At 36.1% G+C, this 17,497-nt stretch overlaps 1 protein-coding gene across 1 annotated transcript; it reads left to right on the plus strand.

Annotated features, from left to right (window-relative positions):
• The first annotated feature begins 3,432 nt into the window (after positions 1-3,432).
• Positions 3,433-15,828, plus strand: Pfdn4 (prefoldin subunit 4). Its single transcript, XM_068366557.1, has 4 exons — positions 3,433-3,592; positions 14,172-14,276; positions 14,642-14,749; positions 14,980-15,828. Exons 1-4 carry the CDS (start codon positions 3,569-3,571, stop codon positions 15,142-15,144), a joined length of 402 nt encoding a protein of 133 aa, XP_068222658.1. The 5' UTR covers positions 3,433-3,568; the 3' UTR covers positions 15,145-15,828.
• Positions 15,829-17,497: the final 1,669 nt, after the last annotated feature.

The raw sequence follows: 17,497 nt of genomic DNA on the forward strand, positions 1-17,497 counted from the left end.
AATTATAAATGCTTAAAAGACAAGTTGAATTCTCTTGATACAATTAATTATATTTGAATTGCCAGTTTTAACAAATAGCACTGTCCTACCTAAATTTATCACTAGATTATTAAATAATGGAATTAGCAAGTGCATTAAATTGTTAGTACTGAACTTTATGGCTATACAGTAGTGTATTTTTACGTGTTCCTCCGTACGGTGCTAAATGTGAAATGAATTCTTTTCCCTTTCCCCACAATTCTTCCTTGTGCATCTTCTGCCTGTCATTCCAGCTTTAAAGGTTGCTCATGAATGGCAGAGGGAGGGACAGGACAATTTCCTAGACGACTACATTCACATGATCATTAACCAAGCCGCCTCTCCACCCAAGCTATGACCAGGAAGGGCAAGGCAATGGCTGCTGCTGATTCTGATTCAGTAGGTAGACCCATAGGCTCCCCAAACTCACTTTCCCTAGCTCATAAAGATAAAGGTAGCAGACGACGACAAAACTTTAAAGTCTTGAGAGACCCTCATACTTCCTCTCAACAGACCGCGAGTCGGAGACATTTCCAATAAGATACTCCCTTCTTGGGAAGACTTCCACAAACCTTGGAAAGGACATTTCCAACACAGAGTATTTCAGTAAATGCACAAAGGACAGTCCTAACATAGAAATGCCATCATTCACACAGGTGGACTAGAAGTTCATGCTTAAATCCTACTCTTGTCCAATAAAGATATTCACCAACTGCTCTTGTCAAAAAGAGAGAAATATCCACTGTTTTTGTTCAATAAAGAGAAATACCCAGTGCTCATTTCAGTAAAGAGAAATATCCACTCTGCTTTTGTTCAATAAAGAGAAATACCCAGTGCTCTTGTTCAGTAATGAGAAATATCCACTCTGCTTTTGTTCAATAAAGAGAAATACCCAGTGCTCTTGTTCAGTAAAGAGAAATATCCAGTGCTCGTGTTCAGTAAAGAGAAATATCCAGTGCTCTTGTCCAATAAAGAGAAATATCTGCACTTGCCCAATAGAGAGACCCCTCTCTCTGGTTGGTCTCATAGAACACGTTTCCTATGGCTGCTTCTGTTGGACCATCTAGACGTCAACTTACCTCGTAACGTTCCTGTTGCCTGTGGTCAAACACTCATGTGGGCACCTGACCAGGAAATGTAAAAGCTTGAAATTTATTTGGTTCTCTGTCACCTGCAATTATTGAATGAAACCAAGATACCGCTTGAAACGTTAAGGACACAATACAAAAGTAGATTTCTCATACCCAAATTGCAAATTAATTTTTTTTACAAACATTTTCTCTTGGTACCTAGTACTGCATCAAGTTAAGCCTCCACTCATCTGTAACATCAGTGTGACCATTTTTCTGTCTTTACCTTTGCCATATTTACAGTTACTATACACAATTTTGGGGGTTTCCCCTATTTATTATACCTTTATGCTAAACAATCTTCATGTCCCCGACATTTGGCCATATTTCCTAAGTTCCATAGACTCAATCCGGTGCTTGACCAAGGGGTCATCCTGAACTCTGAAATTTCCATGGTATTTGATATAAGCAAAATAAACTATATGTTTAAGGCATTTCACTGAATTTGAAGGTATTTTTGAGGAAGATGATTACATGAACAAGTTAACAGGGCCAGAAATAACTTGCTCGAAATTTATAGAATAGAGGTAGTAAAAAGCAAGAGAGGAGGATGACCTGAAAAAAAATGTCAACCGCAGAAAGGTAAGAATTACAGCAGGTGAGAGTAGTTCCCTGACGATAAATTTGAAATAAGTTAAAAGGTTTTGAAGTAACCAGAAGAGACAAAGAAGTGATACATTTTGGAGAAAGTAAATAGGGAAATAGAGAAGAACTTGCCAATTTCCCAGGAGAGCCATTATCAAAGTCTCCTATAGATGCAGGTTAGTGATCTCTGCTACTAGGTGCAACATTGTCTCTCTATAGTCTAATGAAAGTCAATTGTTACTGATGACATTTAAAGTTCCTCAGTAGATGTTGTATGAATACTTTTAAGATGTGCTACTATTCCTGCCATATGTGTGCTTTGCTTTGGCTCGCCAGGCCAATCCGGGACTTTGTACCTTGTCATTGGTTAAGATGCTGTAATGTTAGCAGATTCTTGTTAGTTCAATTGAGAGTATTGCTTCGTTAAGATTAACCGGTACAGCATCAGAAATGTGTTAGACAATGTAGTCAGGAGTACATTAATGATAGGAGCAGGACTACAGGAGTAACTTTACTTAGCTACTGAAGAGAGGCTCCAAAATAATATATGACCAAAATATGAATGTCTGCACAGTTGCACAGTTTGGAAGTGAATGAATTATTGCAAAGTTTATCCTACATGAACCTTGTAAGAAGAGAGTGAGAAGAAAGAAATGGCAGACCTTAAAGGATCAAGAAGAGATTCAGGTTAAGAGAAATCAGTGGAAAGCTTAATACTGTATTGTACTATGGTGTTTCAGGGGCCACCCTTAACTGAAAATACTAGGAGGAATTAAAACTTAGAAGTGGAACAGAAGAAGAGAAAGAAGAAATAGAAGTTCACGTGACCTGGGAATTATTTTTCGTGAATGTAAGTTTTCGAAGGAGGAATTTCATTAATAGAAAAACCCAAGCACAGTGTTGTTGAGATTGGAATACATATATATATATATATACATATATGTATGTATGTATGTATGTATGTATGTATGTATGTATGTATGTATATATATATATATATATATATATATATATATATTGTAGCCTATTTGTTAACCCAATTTGAGCTTAAAATGAGGCCGTCAAATGAAAATATTTGCTTGGTCTGAAAATATGTGAAATTACCAAAGTTATTTTCCTGTCATCCATGTAAGAATTGACATTCTGATATGATTACTTAATAATAATGAGATAATAACTTTTATCAAAGTCTGTAATTATGATCTTGATGAATTATGGGTAGGGTACAGTATGCTGAAGTAAGTGTCATGCCTCTTTATAACTATATAGAAATGTCAGTTAGGTTACACTATTTGTGTCAAAAGGCTTAAATTAACTATAATCTAAGGCAAATCTATGAACTTACCTTTATATGCTGTATATGAAACTATACTAGGAAATGTGTTTTTCATTTTAATAAGTAGGATGAGAAAGACAGTAATCTGGTCTTGTCATAAAAGTTCTATTCAAGAATAGTATTAAAAGAGACAAAATTTCTTAGGTGATACTATTAGATTTTCACTTCATTTAAGAAAAGGAAAATTGCATTCGATCCTGAAAGTTAATTTATGATTGGTTGCAAAATATTTTCAGTATCAAGCCCTAGAAAAATCACCTATATAAACTGCAATTTACATCTTTTAGAAAGAAAATTTAGACGAATTTATGCAAAAATTCAAAACTTCTGAGAAATTTAGCGTAATCTAATTGCCATTCTGTATTTGACAGTGTAACAGCTGCAGAATTTGCAGTGGTGAGTCATTCAACTGTCAAATTCTCACTCGCGGAAAAAAAGAAGAAGAAAAGATTAGTCCAAAAAAGGCTAAGCGACCTGCAACTTCTGCTGCTACTCGAGCATGGCGTCCCAAAATATCACGAAGGTAAGTTATTTTAGTGCTATTATATCAAGTAAATGGGAGATTTTAAAACGTTTATGTATAGTGAAAGGTGTAATGTGAATTAAAACTCAAATATCTTGTATGGTCACTAAATATTTTGACCATTACCCTTTCTGCAAGGTAGTTAGTTAACTACCCTAGACTTGACGTGTTGAATTGATCCTGCTTTTAATTCTAGTCTAGGGCAGTCTGCTTTAGTATGGATATCTCTACGTTGTCTAATATCAAATATAAGGGCAGCTTATTTTAGTGTATCTCGAACAATTTGGAAGGTTAGCTTATCTACCGTAGATTGGGCGTGTCAAAGCTATTCGATGTTGAGTATTAGCATTCCTAATTTACCTTAAGGTCTGCTATTCAGGTCCTATATTGCATGGGAATCCTACTCTCTACGGGACCTTTGGTAATTCATTTTAAAACCTTTTTATGATGACGAACAGGACCTCCTCCCTCATGAAACACCTAACCTAATCGAAAGTGTCGTTACTTACCTAATGACAGCGACCTTGTGGACTGCTGTATTCTTAGCGATAGGGTTGCTGGTAATTGTATGATAGCGGCCTTCTGTATGTATATTGCTGGCTGACTAAGAATACTCTAGCTTAAGGGCAACCCACCCCATTAGGTAAGTAGGAAAGGACATGGCTTTTAGGTTAGGTTAGGGGAAGGAAGGAATTTTAGGTTAGCGAGTGTCAATTTTAGATGCACACGGGAGGAACTGGCTGCTGATAGGCAAAGGCTCCTAGGGCTGAAATTAAGTTATGGGGCATGACCGTCATCGTACATGATCCCTTCATTTTATCGTATTCATTCCGAGGCTTTTAGCATTTAACACTAAATATTGCTCATTTATTGTCAAATCTACACTATTAAAGCGCGTTAATTTGGAAGCTTACCAGTTCCCTTCTGTAGATGAAAAATGTTGATTTTATTTTGTTAATCGATTGTTTGAGTTAATGCTCTGCAGTTAATTCTAATAGCCAGTCCTTCTCCATCATGAGGCTCAATACTACGCAGTATTCTAGAAGTTTTATTCCAGCTGTTACCAAGTTGTGGAATGATCTTCCTAATCCGGTAGTTGAATCGGTAGAACTTCAAAATTTCAAAGTTGGAGCAAATGTTTTTATGTTGACCAGGCTGACATGAGTCTTTTTATAGTTTATATATGCCATATCTGTTTTTGACGTTGTTAATAGTTTATATATGACATATCTGCTTTGACGCTGTTACTTTTTTTAGAATGATTTATTGTTAATTTGTTCTCGTCATTTATTTATTTCCTAATTTCCTACCCTCACTGGGCTATTTTTCCCTATTGGAGCCCTTGGGCTTATAACATCTTGCTTTTCCAATTAGGGTTGTAGCTTTGCTAGTAATAATAATAATAAGGAAGCTTAGGCGATATTCAATCTATATTGAATGCTAAGGAAGCTTATCCTACATTTGGCATATCAGGTTTAGGAGCTTGTATAGGAAGATTAAATATATAGTGTAGTACAATATGCCTAATGATGAAAATAATTTTTCCATGTGTATTTACAAGTACTCTGAATTATGATGATGAAAATAGGATAAAATTATTATATAGTACATCATCCCTATAAGAAAATGAGGTATTCTTGATGTATTTATATGTGATTTGAACAGTCTTCCACTGTCTTGGGTTCGAGTTCTCTTGCTTGAGGGTTCACTAAGGCACACTATTCTATCTTATTTCTCTTCCTCTTGTTTTGTTGAAGTTTTTATAGTTTATATAGGAGATATTTATTTCAATGTTACTCTTCTTAAAATACTTTATTTTTCCTTGTTTCCTTTCCTCACTGGGCTATTTTCCCTGTTGGAGCTCCTGAGTTTATAGCATCTTGCTTTTCCAACTAGGGTTGTAGGTCAGGAAGTAATAATAATGAAAATATTTAGAAGAAATCTGTACTTGGTCTTACACAAATAGAAACCCTCGTTTTTTAATAGGTGAATGAATTTATCGAAGCTAGAAACTCGTCTCTTAACCCTTTTACCCCCGGGCTATTTGGAACTTTTCAAACCTTAACCCCTAGGGCGTTTTTTTTTTTCAAGCACATTTTGCAATACAGTGAACCTTCGCTACTTCGCGGTTCGACCATCGCGGATTCACCACTTCGCGGATTTTTTCATAACCCATATATATATACATATTGGTAATAACAAAATCAACATACTGTACTGAATAATCAATATAATCGATGCAAAAACTAACCTATACACAGATGTGTACAGTTTGTTTCTTCATTATGATCAGAGAAACTTAAACAAAACATTGGTTGCCATTTTTTATCGTGCTTTTTGGCGTGTTTAGGAAACGCATGATATAAAATCGCCTTCAATATTTGTGCCTGTTTTAGTTTAGGGTACTGTAGTACATGCATTAAGTGTTCTGTACATTAAAGGGTAGTTTGTTAACAGTACTACGTACAAGGGAAGGTTTTAAAAGTCTGAATATACATGTTAAATAAATAGGGAAATATGGTGTCACTACTTCGCGGATTTTCACCTATCGCGGCCGGGTCTGGAACCTATCTACCGCGATAAACGAGGGTTCACTGTACAGTATATATCTTTTAAATTGGTCTAACAGCCTTAATTGTCGTCATAGAGAGGTCAGGTTGATCTCATTCTTTTGGAAAATGCCTGAAGTTTCTTCAAAAATTATCAAAAATATGCAAAAGAAAATGTAAATAGCATTTTTTTGCAAGGACGTACCAGTACGTCCATGGGGGTAAAGGGATGAGGTTTGTGAAACGTATTAGTGCGTCCATTGGTGGTAAAAGGGCTAAAATTCAAAGTGAGTTCTAGGTAGTTATCAGTAAAGGTTAATATATTTTACTTTAATTTTTAGCGAAACTGAAATTCGCCATGTTTTCCAAGTCCATTATTTGCTTTTGAGAGACTGATTATGGGTTAATGTGTATATGTTTGCCTTGGCTTATAGCAGTTTTCTGTTTTTTTACGATATAATTATTAGCTAGCTTTCTTTAACCGAATAAGAGTTGAAACATATTTCTGCATAAATTCCCAATTTTTCTTTTACAAGAGTCATTTCCCTTCCATTAAAATTCCAGCATAACTGCAATCACAAGACATCTTCCAGAGAGGAATTCAATCAATTTAAAAATTCATCTATTTTGGTAATTGATTACGTTGAAAAGGCTCTTTGTTCAGTTTATAGTTATTGCTATGTATTTGAAATTAAAAAATATCGCCGAAAAAATTACCCACATCCGCAGTTCGTCAGTGTACCGCTTGGACTAACAGAAGAGTAACAAGATAAACTTCATTTGCGAGTGAAGCAGGTCACGGCTTAGCAAAGACCACTTGAAGGACGTAATGTAACTTATTGGTCATTATGATACTTTAGTAATGACTCACGTAGGATGGCATGCACTGCACATCCATGCACTTCTTGCTTAAAGAGGCGAATAATGAGAGTTTCTCTGCAAGCCATGGCGGAGCAAAAGCCATTTGAGGGACGTGATGTGAATCGTAGGTATCGTAGAAGAGACTCTTTAGCTATGGTAAGCAGCTCTTCTAGGAGAAGGACACTCCAAAATCAAACCACTATTTTCTAGTCTTGGTTAGTGCCATAGCCTCTGTACCATGGCCTTCCACTATCTTGGGTTAGAGTTCTCTTACTTGAGGGTACACTCGAGCACACTCTTCTTTCTCATTTCTCTTCCTCTTGTTTTGGTAAAGTTTTTATAGTTTATATAGGAGATATTTATTGTTATTACTCTTCTTAAGATATTTTATTTTCCTTTTTTCCTTTCCTCACTGAGCTATTTTCCGTGATGGAGCCCCTGGGCTTATAGCATCCTGCTTTTCCAACTAGGGTTGTAGCTTAGTAAGTAATAATAATAATAATAATAATAATAATAATAATAATAATTATTATGTCGTGTACTTTTATTTCACTCCATTTACATGAGCCATATATTTTACCAATTGGTTGTCTTGTATTTATTATGTATTTCTTACAATTATTTTTGCTGTAAATCACTTTATTTTGTTTCCTCACCCAGAACCCCAGTTTCCCTCTGACCCCATAATTGTTATCATAGGGGGTTGGGTAGGACAACTCATGAAATGGTGCTTTGCCCCTAATAGTGAAGGTCAGTAATGGATAAGACCCAAGAAAATTAGTAGGAAAAATATATGGGTCATGTTTTTGGCTAGAAATTTAGTTATGATATATTTAGCGTAGCTGGTAGCAGGGGAAGTCCTACTCCCCATTGCTAGCTCACTAAATAGCCAGTTTGACTTCAGCCACTGAGTAGTACAGTCGTCCCTCAAAAAGCCATCTGCTATCTCCACATCAAGGTCTACTACACTGTGTCTTTCTCGAGAAGATCGACGGATTCTGCTCAGCCCTGGAGGGAAGGTGCCAGAGAGGAGCTAGAAGTTGCAAAGGAAGACAGTCCCTGTAACTGCTGCAAGATGCAGGATGCCTGTCAAGTTATTGCTTAAGGTGGCAGTTACAAGGAGCAGAGGAAGGACAGTAGGTGTTCTCTCTCACAGATGCCGCCTCCAGCATTGATGTCTTACCATCCGGATTCAGAGAAAGATCTCGTCCTTTATTCAGAGGTAAAGATGTTAGACAAGGATGCGCTACAGGTGGTGTGGGACGGATCTCCAGGCCTTTACAGTTGTCTATTCTTGGAGAAGTCAATGGTGGCCAGGAGACTGATTTCTCCGCCCTGAACGAGGTTGTTGTACTGTATAGACTGTGTTCAAGATTGAGACAGTGAGCACTGTATTAGCTCCCATCGGGATGAATGTCTTTATCCTCTTTTTTTTTTTACCTGATTGATGCATACTTCAAATTTCCAGAATATCAGTCTCCAAGGAAGCTCCTATGCTTTATCCTTAAGGGAACTGTCCGCTATGGTGTTTTGACATAGCAACTTTCAGAAATTGAAAATTGTATTGTTTTTATGTGTGCAGAAACATATCGTACGTGCTCTCCAGAAGTTTCAGCCAATTATTTTTTACAAATAATGAAGATGTAGCGGTCTTTAAATGATGAAGTCATCCTTAATGCGTCGTCTGTGTGACTGAGTTTGACAGAATCGTCTGTGAGTTTTTATATTTGCATATATATAGCAATTTTTTTTTACTTATATTTCGAAATCTCTTACGTCTGGCAGAGATGGAAGGCATTGGTAGAGGGTAGGTGAACGTAAACATGGACAGCTGGTCAGAGCAGTGGTCCCTTCACCCCCAAGTGGCGAGGAGCCTCTTGACTTGGTAGGGTTCTCCGATAGGCTCTTCATAAACCTCCCTATCTTCTTGCATCAGGTAGCAAAAAGGATGCCTTTCAACATCCAAGGGACAGCCTTGAGGCTTTTCTGGCATTTTGCCTTATCTGAATAGTCGACAGAATACTTTCTAATCCAAACCAGTTAGTGCTGCAATCATTTTGATATTACAGTACCTCGTAGGCCATTTGGTAGCATTGATGATCGACATCACCTCAGTACAGTAGTGGCATACATTAACGAGCAAGGAGGTACTGCTTTTTTTGGCCAATTGGTACAACAAGCTCATGGATGGGTATTGAATAACAGTGAAGCTGTCGGTGATATTCATTCAAGGTAAATGAAATGTAAATTCAGTCACAGAGACAGATTGTAGGGTCATAGGTGGTTTTTCATCCTCAAGTTAAGTGGGGTTCACATACATCAACCTGTTTGTAATAATACTGAACAACAAAGTACTAGTGTTTTATTCACCGGTTCAAGATCAGGCAACAGAATTGGAAGAAACCTTTCAACACCCACGGGACACCTTAGGCGTGTGTCCTTTCCTTCATTTTGTCTAATTCACGGAATAATCAACAGGGTATGGTCAACCCAAAACCTCAGGATGACATTGGTGGCTCGTAAGCGAAATAGTTCCCTATTGACTGAGACTCAGAGAAAATTGCTCCATCAGCCCAATCTTACGTGTTAACCACATTTACAGAGATACCATTTCGGTGACATCCATGTCACATCACCCGTGAAGTTATCCAGCATCTTCCTAGAGCGGGAGGCTTTTCGCCAGGCACTGCACAAATGCCTACGTATCTCTCTAGATTATTCATGGCAGCTTACTAGGCCAAGTGAGCAATCTTTTGACATTGGTATCGTCGAAGGAGTGCCTCTTCTCTTGGAGCCTATATTTCTTTAATTGTATTTTCCTGTGGAGAGAAAATCCTCGCTGTTTTGGCAGCAAAAGAGTATTGCGTAGCATTGAGCCAAATCTTTAGACAGAGGGTCATAAATCATTCCTCTGACAGAGGGTCATAAATCATTCCTCTGACAGAGGGTCATAAATCATTCCTCTGACAGAGGGTCATAAATCATTCCTCTGACAGAGGGTCATAAATCATTCCTCTGACAAAGGGTCATAAATCATTCCTCTGACAGAGGGTCATAGATCATTCCTCTGACAGAGGGTCATAGATCATTCCTCTTTGTGAGAACGATCGATACCAATGAGGAGTTTTGAATGGACCTACCCTCCTCTGAAAATCAAACCTCCTGCATGCAATGTAACCTAAATTCTCAGGTCCCTAATAAGGACTTTATGAACCAAACAAGCATAAGGGGAATTACATGGCTTGTCATAGATATGTAACCCATTCTGAACATTAGAGGCAGGTCTTTCTCTCTCTACTTTGTACCAAATTTTGTAGCTATAACTCAAAACCGAATTTTTGACACTTAGTGTTTCTTGTCAGAAGTGACAAGGGTAAAGGACTTTTTCATTAGCTCGGGAAAGCAAAAGAAAAATGTCCCCCAAATCACCATCTCTTTCTGGGATTGTGAAATCCTTAACCCTTTTACCCCCAATGGACGTACTGGTATGTTTCACAAAACTCATCCCTTTACCCCCATGGACGTAGCGGTACGTCCTTGCAAAAAACTGCTATTTATCATTTTTTTTTTTTTTGCATAGTTTTGATAATTTTTTGAGAAACTTCAGGCATTTTCCAAGAGAATGAGACCAACCTGACCTCTCTATGACAAAAATTAAGGCTGTTAGAGCAATTTAAAAGAAATATACTGCAAAATGTGCTTGAAAAAATTAACCCCTGGGGGTTAAAGGTTGGAAATTTCCAAATAGTCTGGGGGTAAAAGGGTTAACAGTGGTATCTTCAGAACAATATCTTGATAACAAGGTTAGCTAGAGTTCATGGGAGTAACTAAATTTTTGAAGGAACTTGTCAGTGTATAAAGTATTAAAAGAAGGTACCTAGAAATATCAGACCAAATTTAAGCCTCCTACTTACAGGAATACTTTCAGATCACTGTATGTACACCTTCACCTTAGGACCTGTGGTAGCTGCTCAACACATAGCATAGCTAACCCAGCTCCTTCACAAGACAAGAAGCAAAGCATCCAAGATAACAGTTGCACCTTAAGTCTGGGGTGAGAATGAGAATGTCTGTCCTGTCCTATTTCCCTTTCCCTTCCTATGGGTGCAGCAGTCGCACTTTCATATCACTAGAACGGATGTTTCTGGGTCGACCTGTGGCGGCCGGTGAAAAGGGGTCCTTCTAATACACTTTTCTGATAAAATCTTCCAATTATACCAGAGAAAGATAAAAGCATGGAATGCAGAGGTTACTACCCTCGCGCGAGCACCTTGTGGGTGTTGTGTATAAAGCAAAGGCGCGTGAAAGCCACTATTCACAGGCTTTCTCCCATTTAGTTAATTCCTTCGTCAAAGGGATGGGCCGATGCAGAGGCACCAGCCAATCTACCAGAGCCACGCCACCCACGCCCCGACGCGAGCGCCATCTGAACATCCTTCTACAGTATTTGGACTTGCTCGAGTGTGTGTAATTTGTTGTGCTCTCGCCGTTTTTCACACTTGTGGATTTATTTCGTCATGACCGAAGCTCCATCTTCACCCATTCCAATGTTAAGTACCATAGTTTGTTTTGACAGCTTTTTGTAGTACCGGGCTTTTGTCATCTAACCAGTATAGTCTGTTTTATCATTACCGTCTGGGCCCGTCCGTCGGCGGCCATTGTTTGTTCCCTTGTCTTGCTGGGAGTTCATCTTAGTCTTGCCCGTTTGGTACTCTGTCACTTAGGTTCTTGGTTAAGTCCCTGGCCTTATGCCTTTTTGAACCTTCATTATTATTATCGTTATTATTCCCATGGTACTTTTTGCTAGCAAGTCCAGTCTGCGAACAAGAATAGCGTTCTAGCTTTATTATAGTTTAGTATCCCCTAGAAATAGAGTTTTCCTTCGTCAAAATCCCTTTATTGCAAGTAAGCTTCACTATGAGTATCTTTTCTATTGTATGTAAAATAGAATTGTTCATTCCCCCACCCTTCTAACGAGGGGAAGGATGGATAATAATATAATCCAGTAATTTACTATGGGCTTACATTACGGACACATTATCTTACAAGGAAACAAGTTCTTCCATGACTGCCTGTTATTGGACAACACTTAGCCTATAACCTTAAAAATAGTAATAGTGCTATAGAAAATAGATTGGAGTTAATCACTCTGCTCCCAAGTGGTCTTTGTGCTTAGGCATCCAGGAATTTTAACCAGTCAGTTTATTGATAAGGACTTCGTCCCAACTAAGTATAATTCTTATTAAAGGATGAAGGTTTGTATTCGTGGAAAAACAAATAAATTTAAAAAGTAATTTTTATTTTTCCAAATGATACAAACTTGAGTGCTTTAAGTTATACTTCCCACCTCATCCACCTCTCAAGTCTTAGGTGAAGGTCAAAGTGATTACTCGGTCAGCCGGATGTGGGGTGAGCAGGGTTTCCAGGTTGGCCTCTTTCGGGCCCCCCAAAAAAACCCTCCAAATTTTGCCTTTTTTTTTGGTGCTAGATACTTAAATTAGGCCTTTTTGAAATTGGTTAGCCTTAAATGCTATATTTTCAGCCTCCTTCTTCTATTAGGTTGGTCTTTTAAAGCTGCAGTTGATCAGACGTTGGCCTTTTTTCATTTGGAAAACCTGGCAACCCTGGGGGTGAGTCTTCCGTACCTCCTCCTGGTAGATACATCATTGTAATTTTAAAGGCCAAGTTTCCAGCTCTGCTGAAACCATACTCTTATTAAAGGATTCAAGTTTGTATAGTTAAGAAAAATACAAAATACGAAAGATTTGATATTTTCCATTTTTCTTTCACTGTACTAGTTATGTCACTGTAGTGGAGTGCAGTGTTGTGTATATGTCACAGTTTATGACAATTAGCTCGCTTGGAAAAGCCTAATAAAAAAATGGCCCTTTTCAAGGTATGACCAAATTCCACAAGCCAGTTTTTTTTTTTTTTTTTTTTTTTTTTTTTTTTTTTTTTTTTTTTTTTTTTTTTTTTTTTACTTGAGATTAATAGGAGATTTCTTCCGACTTTGCTAATGCATTCATGTGTCAATTGTTCAAGGGGTTTAACTACTCAAACATATTATAAATGCAGCTCAAGTCTTCACCTTGTTTCATGATCTAGTGAAGATCTTCCTTAATTAGAATCTCAAGGTGTTACTTGATACTCGGTTTCACAGTATTACTCCCACACCCCTGTAATGTTCCTGATTTAACAGAAGGTTTTATGTTTTCTCCAATTGTCACACAATAACTCTTCACTACACAGTATATTGCAACTTAATTAAATAAGCATAGGACCAGTATAGTTGGCACGGAGCGGTTTTCAATCGCCTCATGTTCCATTGGTTGTAGCACAGTTAGGTAGAAATTACATCACACAAGTTCTACATTAAGATTTTGCAGATAAAATAGTTGAACATCCAATCTTTCATGAAATTAGTGTATGATTTCTATACTATCATATGGCTGGCCCAAAAGATTTAATCTTCAATGAGAGATGCAAACTGGAGATAGATCAATTTCAAGAAGTTAGACTGCTAGATAGGATGAGATTACAAAGGAATGGATACAAAGTAAAAGGGCTGAAGAGATCCATAAAAAAATTTTGTCTGCAGTGAGCCACAAAAAAGTATTAATAACATGGAACCATACTTTAACCCCTTTACCCCCGGGCTATTTGGAACTTTCCAACCTGTAACCCCCAGGTGGTGATGGTGGTTTTTTTTTTTTTTTTTTTTTTTTCTTTTAAGCACTTTGTGCAATATATATATATTTTAAATTGCTCTAACAGCCTTAATTTTCGTCATAGAGAGGTCAGGTTGGTCTCATTCTTTTGGAAAATTCCTGAAGTTTCTCATAAAGTTATCAAAAATATATAAAAAAAAAAAAATTAAATAGCAGTTTTTTGCTAGGACATATCAGTACGTCCATGGTGGTAAAGGGATGAATTTTGTGAAACGTACCAGTACGTCCATTGGTGGTAGAAGGGTTAATTAGTCAATAAAAGAACCCAAAGCTATAATTTGAATATCCTAAGTTTGAAAATAAGCAAAGCGTTAAATTTAGGGATTTTTTTTACCTATAGTAAAAAAAAATTCAAATATTTTTAGTAGATAAATATCAATGTAGTTATAGTGGAGTAACAAAATATGGTTTAGTGTTATTGTTTATAATTCTCCTTTACAGGATCCTGATATTCACATCACCTACGATGATCAGCAGAAGATAAATAAGTTTGCCCGTTGCAATGCGCGTCATGGAGACATCAAGGATGAACTGAAGCTGAAGGAGGTAAGTAAACTGTGAATGAATAAGTACTGCTTATTTTTTATATTCAATTTTTGTCTTGTATTAGTGTTGATAATTCTTAACAAATAAAGGTGTATGATGTAATGCATCCCATATATGCCCTAATCCATTGTTGCACACTTGAATGCGAGCTAGTACTTGTCGTATTCTCGGTATAGTTTAATACAAATTTATTTTAACAAATGGTTAATTGATGAAAACTTACTTTCAATCTTTGAATTCTATATATTAATATTGTTATTGTGTCTATAGGCTAGGCATTGATTTTGAGGTTTTATTGTAGTTTTGTACTGTTATCTTTGACCAGGTGTTGAACTCAGGGTTGACAAGTAATTTCTTTGTTGCAGAATGACTTGCAAAACTTGCAAGATGCCGAGGACGAGATGATGATTGCCTTAGATAGTGAAGAAAAAGTGCCGTTCATGATTGGTGAAGTTTTTATGATGAAGACCCAGGTAAGTTTTTTTCCCATTAATCTTTGAGGATTTTTCCATACCAAGGTAAAAAAAAAAAAGGGAATATATGAGAACAAATCACTGTACTATATGTCTGGGTATAAATAACTTGCTATACTATATCCATTATCAACAATGGACTGCTATTAGATAAGATTTCTTAATGTACATTATGACCTTAATGTTAGGCCGTGATACCGGTGTTAGATATTCATGGGTTCTTTTGACAGGACGAAGCACAGGAAGCTATAGGAGCCCAGCGTGAAGCCTTACAGGAGGAGATTAGCAATTTGAATTCACGGGCAAGTGAGCTGATGGACACTATGACTCAGCTGAAAGCCGATTTATATGGAAAGTTTGGCAATAATATCAATTTAGAACCTGAAGAAGAATGAAGTGATTACAGGTTTATTTAGTTTTTCTGAACTTTTCAATGTGGCCTTGAAAGTGAAGGTACTGTTCCAAGGCGTTCACATTGTGTTTATTATAATTTAAATTGTTTTTCTTCCGATTGTTAATTGAATTTTAATGCAGTTGCCTTGCCCTTATGAGAATTTTATTTGCTTCGCAGTGCAAGTCTGTGTTAACAAGCTTAGGTATGATTTGTCCGTGTTAACAAATAACGTTTTCCCCTCATTATAGTCTTGATAACAAGATTTCTTGACTTTCTTGTGTTATCCTTTTTTCTAATAAACATACAATATCCATAATTATATTTTCACAGAACCCCATGATGGTAAGCTATGAAGTTAGGCTTGCAACCTCAGGAAAGAACTGGGTTGAAATATTATTGCACTTTTTAAGTTTGCCTTTCTTGATTATGAATGATAGGCAACAATATTGAATAATTCATCATCTCTCCATCTTAGTGTTTGAAGAAATGTGGTTTTTACGCGATACATTTATTACTGTGGATAATTCTAGATACTGTGAACCTGTTAATTATTAACAACGAATCCTGTGCACTATTTATTTAGTTGTCAAAACTAAATTTTTATATATCTATTTAGTTGTCAAAACTGTTTATCTCCATATATCCAAATGCTAAGTGCAAAAACGTCAATACATTTTAAAATTCATTAACTTTTTTTCTTTTTCTAGCTTTCAGCAATTCTAACCAATTTTGACCTTGCGAATTAATTGCAAATTAACTGCTCTTTTAATAGGTCAATCGGGCTCTTGAGTATGGCAATTTACCCCATTTTACAGCTATACTGTACTCTAAAGAATTTAAACTTTTAATCGCTGTACTTTATTAAATAATTTTCACATATTGCAAACCATTATTCTGCTAAAGCCTTAATTTACAACTACAGTACGTATGAACTTTCATTCCAGGTTCCCTAATTAGTACAAATGGAAGTAAAAGTTTGCCAGGAGTTATACATATTTTAGGAAAATTAAGACCTAAAATAAAATGAATAACATTTAATATATGTACATGTTAAAATATAATACACATAAAGCATTATTTTACCAAAGGATATTAAATGAATTTTCAGTTTTTCTGACTAATAAAACTGACTTGAGACTCTGGCTTTAGCATGGCATCAAACACTGATGACAATCTATTTAACCAAAATCAGTATACTAAAAGTAACAAATACTCATGTAAAATTATGTTAAATTGCACTCCACACTACATATTTCTAGAAGCAAAATTAAAAATAAAGCTTTTTGACCAATTTTGATTAAAATTTCAGAATGGTAATCATGTAAAGTAACTTGTATGGAATGTATAAAATTCAAAACGAACTAAAGTCACAAGCAGTAATGACATTTTGAATAATATATATGAAGGCATTCAATGTCATACATATTTTCAAGCAACAAACTAATATTAAAACTCCTTACACTCGATAGTTTATCACAGATATTTTGTCAGTAAGACCATTTAAGAAAACCAATTTGACAGACAATAATCAAACAATTCTACAATATCATCAATCAAAATGTTGACTAAAGAAAATGTAACTACATCAAAACTATTACTAGGTAGTTAAAGTATCAAAATCTACATTGTTTCTTAATTACAGCATAAAATAAAGATACTCTTTAGATTGAGAATACATCTGTTCATAATCTACATAACTATGAAAGTCGACGCTTTCAGTAATTTATGTAAAAACACATTTGGTCCCAAAACAATTATGTAAAGCTTTCAAAGATTTTTCCTTTTAAAGAGCACATCATATGAATGAAACTTCACAGTCTAGACCCCTTTTGTATTACAGTAACTAATAATTACAAATATGTTTTCATTACAAATGATAAATAACTGTTACACAGCCTGGTCATACATAAATATGTAATTAAAAGTTTTCTTTAAAAGCAGTTTGGAAGAACCTTACCATATGGACTAAGATGCAAGATCGCTGGGCAATTATTGTTGAAATGAGTTGAGAAATGTTAGATATACATCTTTTTTACTTTTAAAAATAGAATGACAGTAATCTGAAAAATAACTACATTAGTATTAATTATATATGAAGAATGTATGCTCCTATGATTCCTGGTACTGTATAAAGGTTTTATGTGGAACAAAGGGAAAGAAATTTGGACAAAACAAAACTGGAAATTCTTTTCACGTACTATCACTGAAGGTCCCCAGACCTGCAAGCTAACCCGTTTCAGCATTTATACAGCTTTGGCACCAACTATGGATTGGGGGAATCAATGCTCTAAACTTAAAGGGGTTATGAAGAAAGTCGATAGAAACAGTAACTGCCTTATTCCTATGGATTTAAA

The sequence above is a fragment of the Palaemon carinicauda genome, chromosome 44, assembly GCF_036898095.1.
Source record: "Palaemon carinicauda isolate YSFRI2023 chromosome 44, ASM3689809v2, whole genome shotgun sequence".
NCBI lineage: Eukaryota > Metazoa > Arthropoda > Malacostraca > Decapoda > Palaemonidae > Palaemon > Palaemon carinicauda.

Bases quoted from the DNA above. Each gene is read 5' to 3' on its own strand.
- Pfdn4 (XM_068366557.1), top strand. From the start codon at position 3,569: ATGGCGTCCCAAAATATCACGAAG. The intron at 3,593-14,171 runs GTAAGTTATTTT...TCTCCTTTACAG, and splicing joins CGTCCCAAAATATCACGAAG to GATCCTGATATTCACATCAC. The intron at 14,277-14,641 runs GTAAGTAAACTG...TCTTTGTTGCAG, and splicing joins ATGAACTGAAGCTGAAGGAG to AATGACTTGCAAAACTTGCA.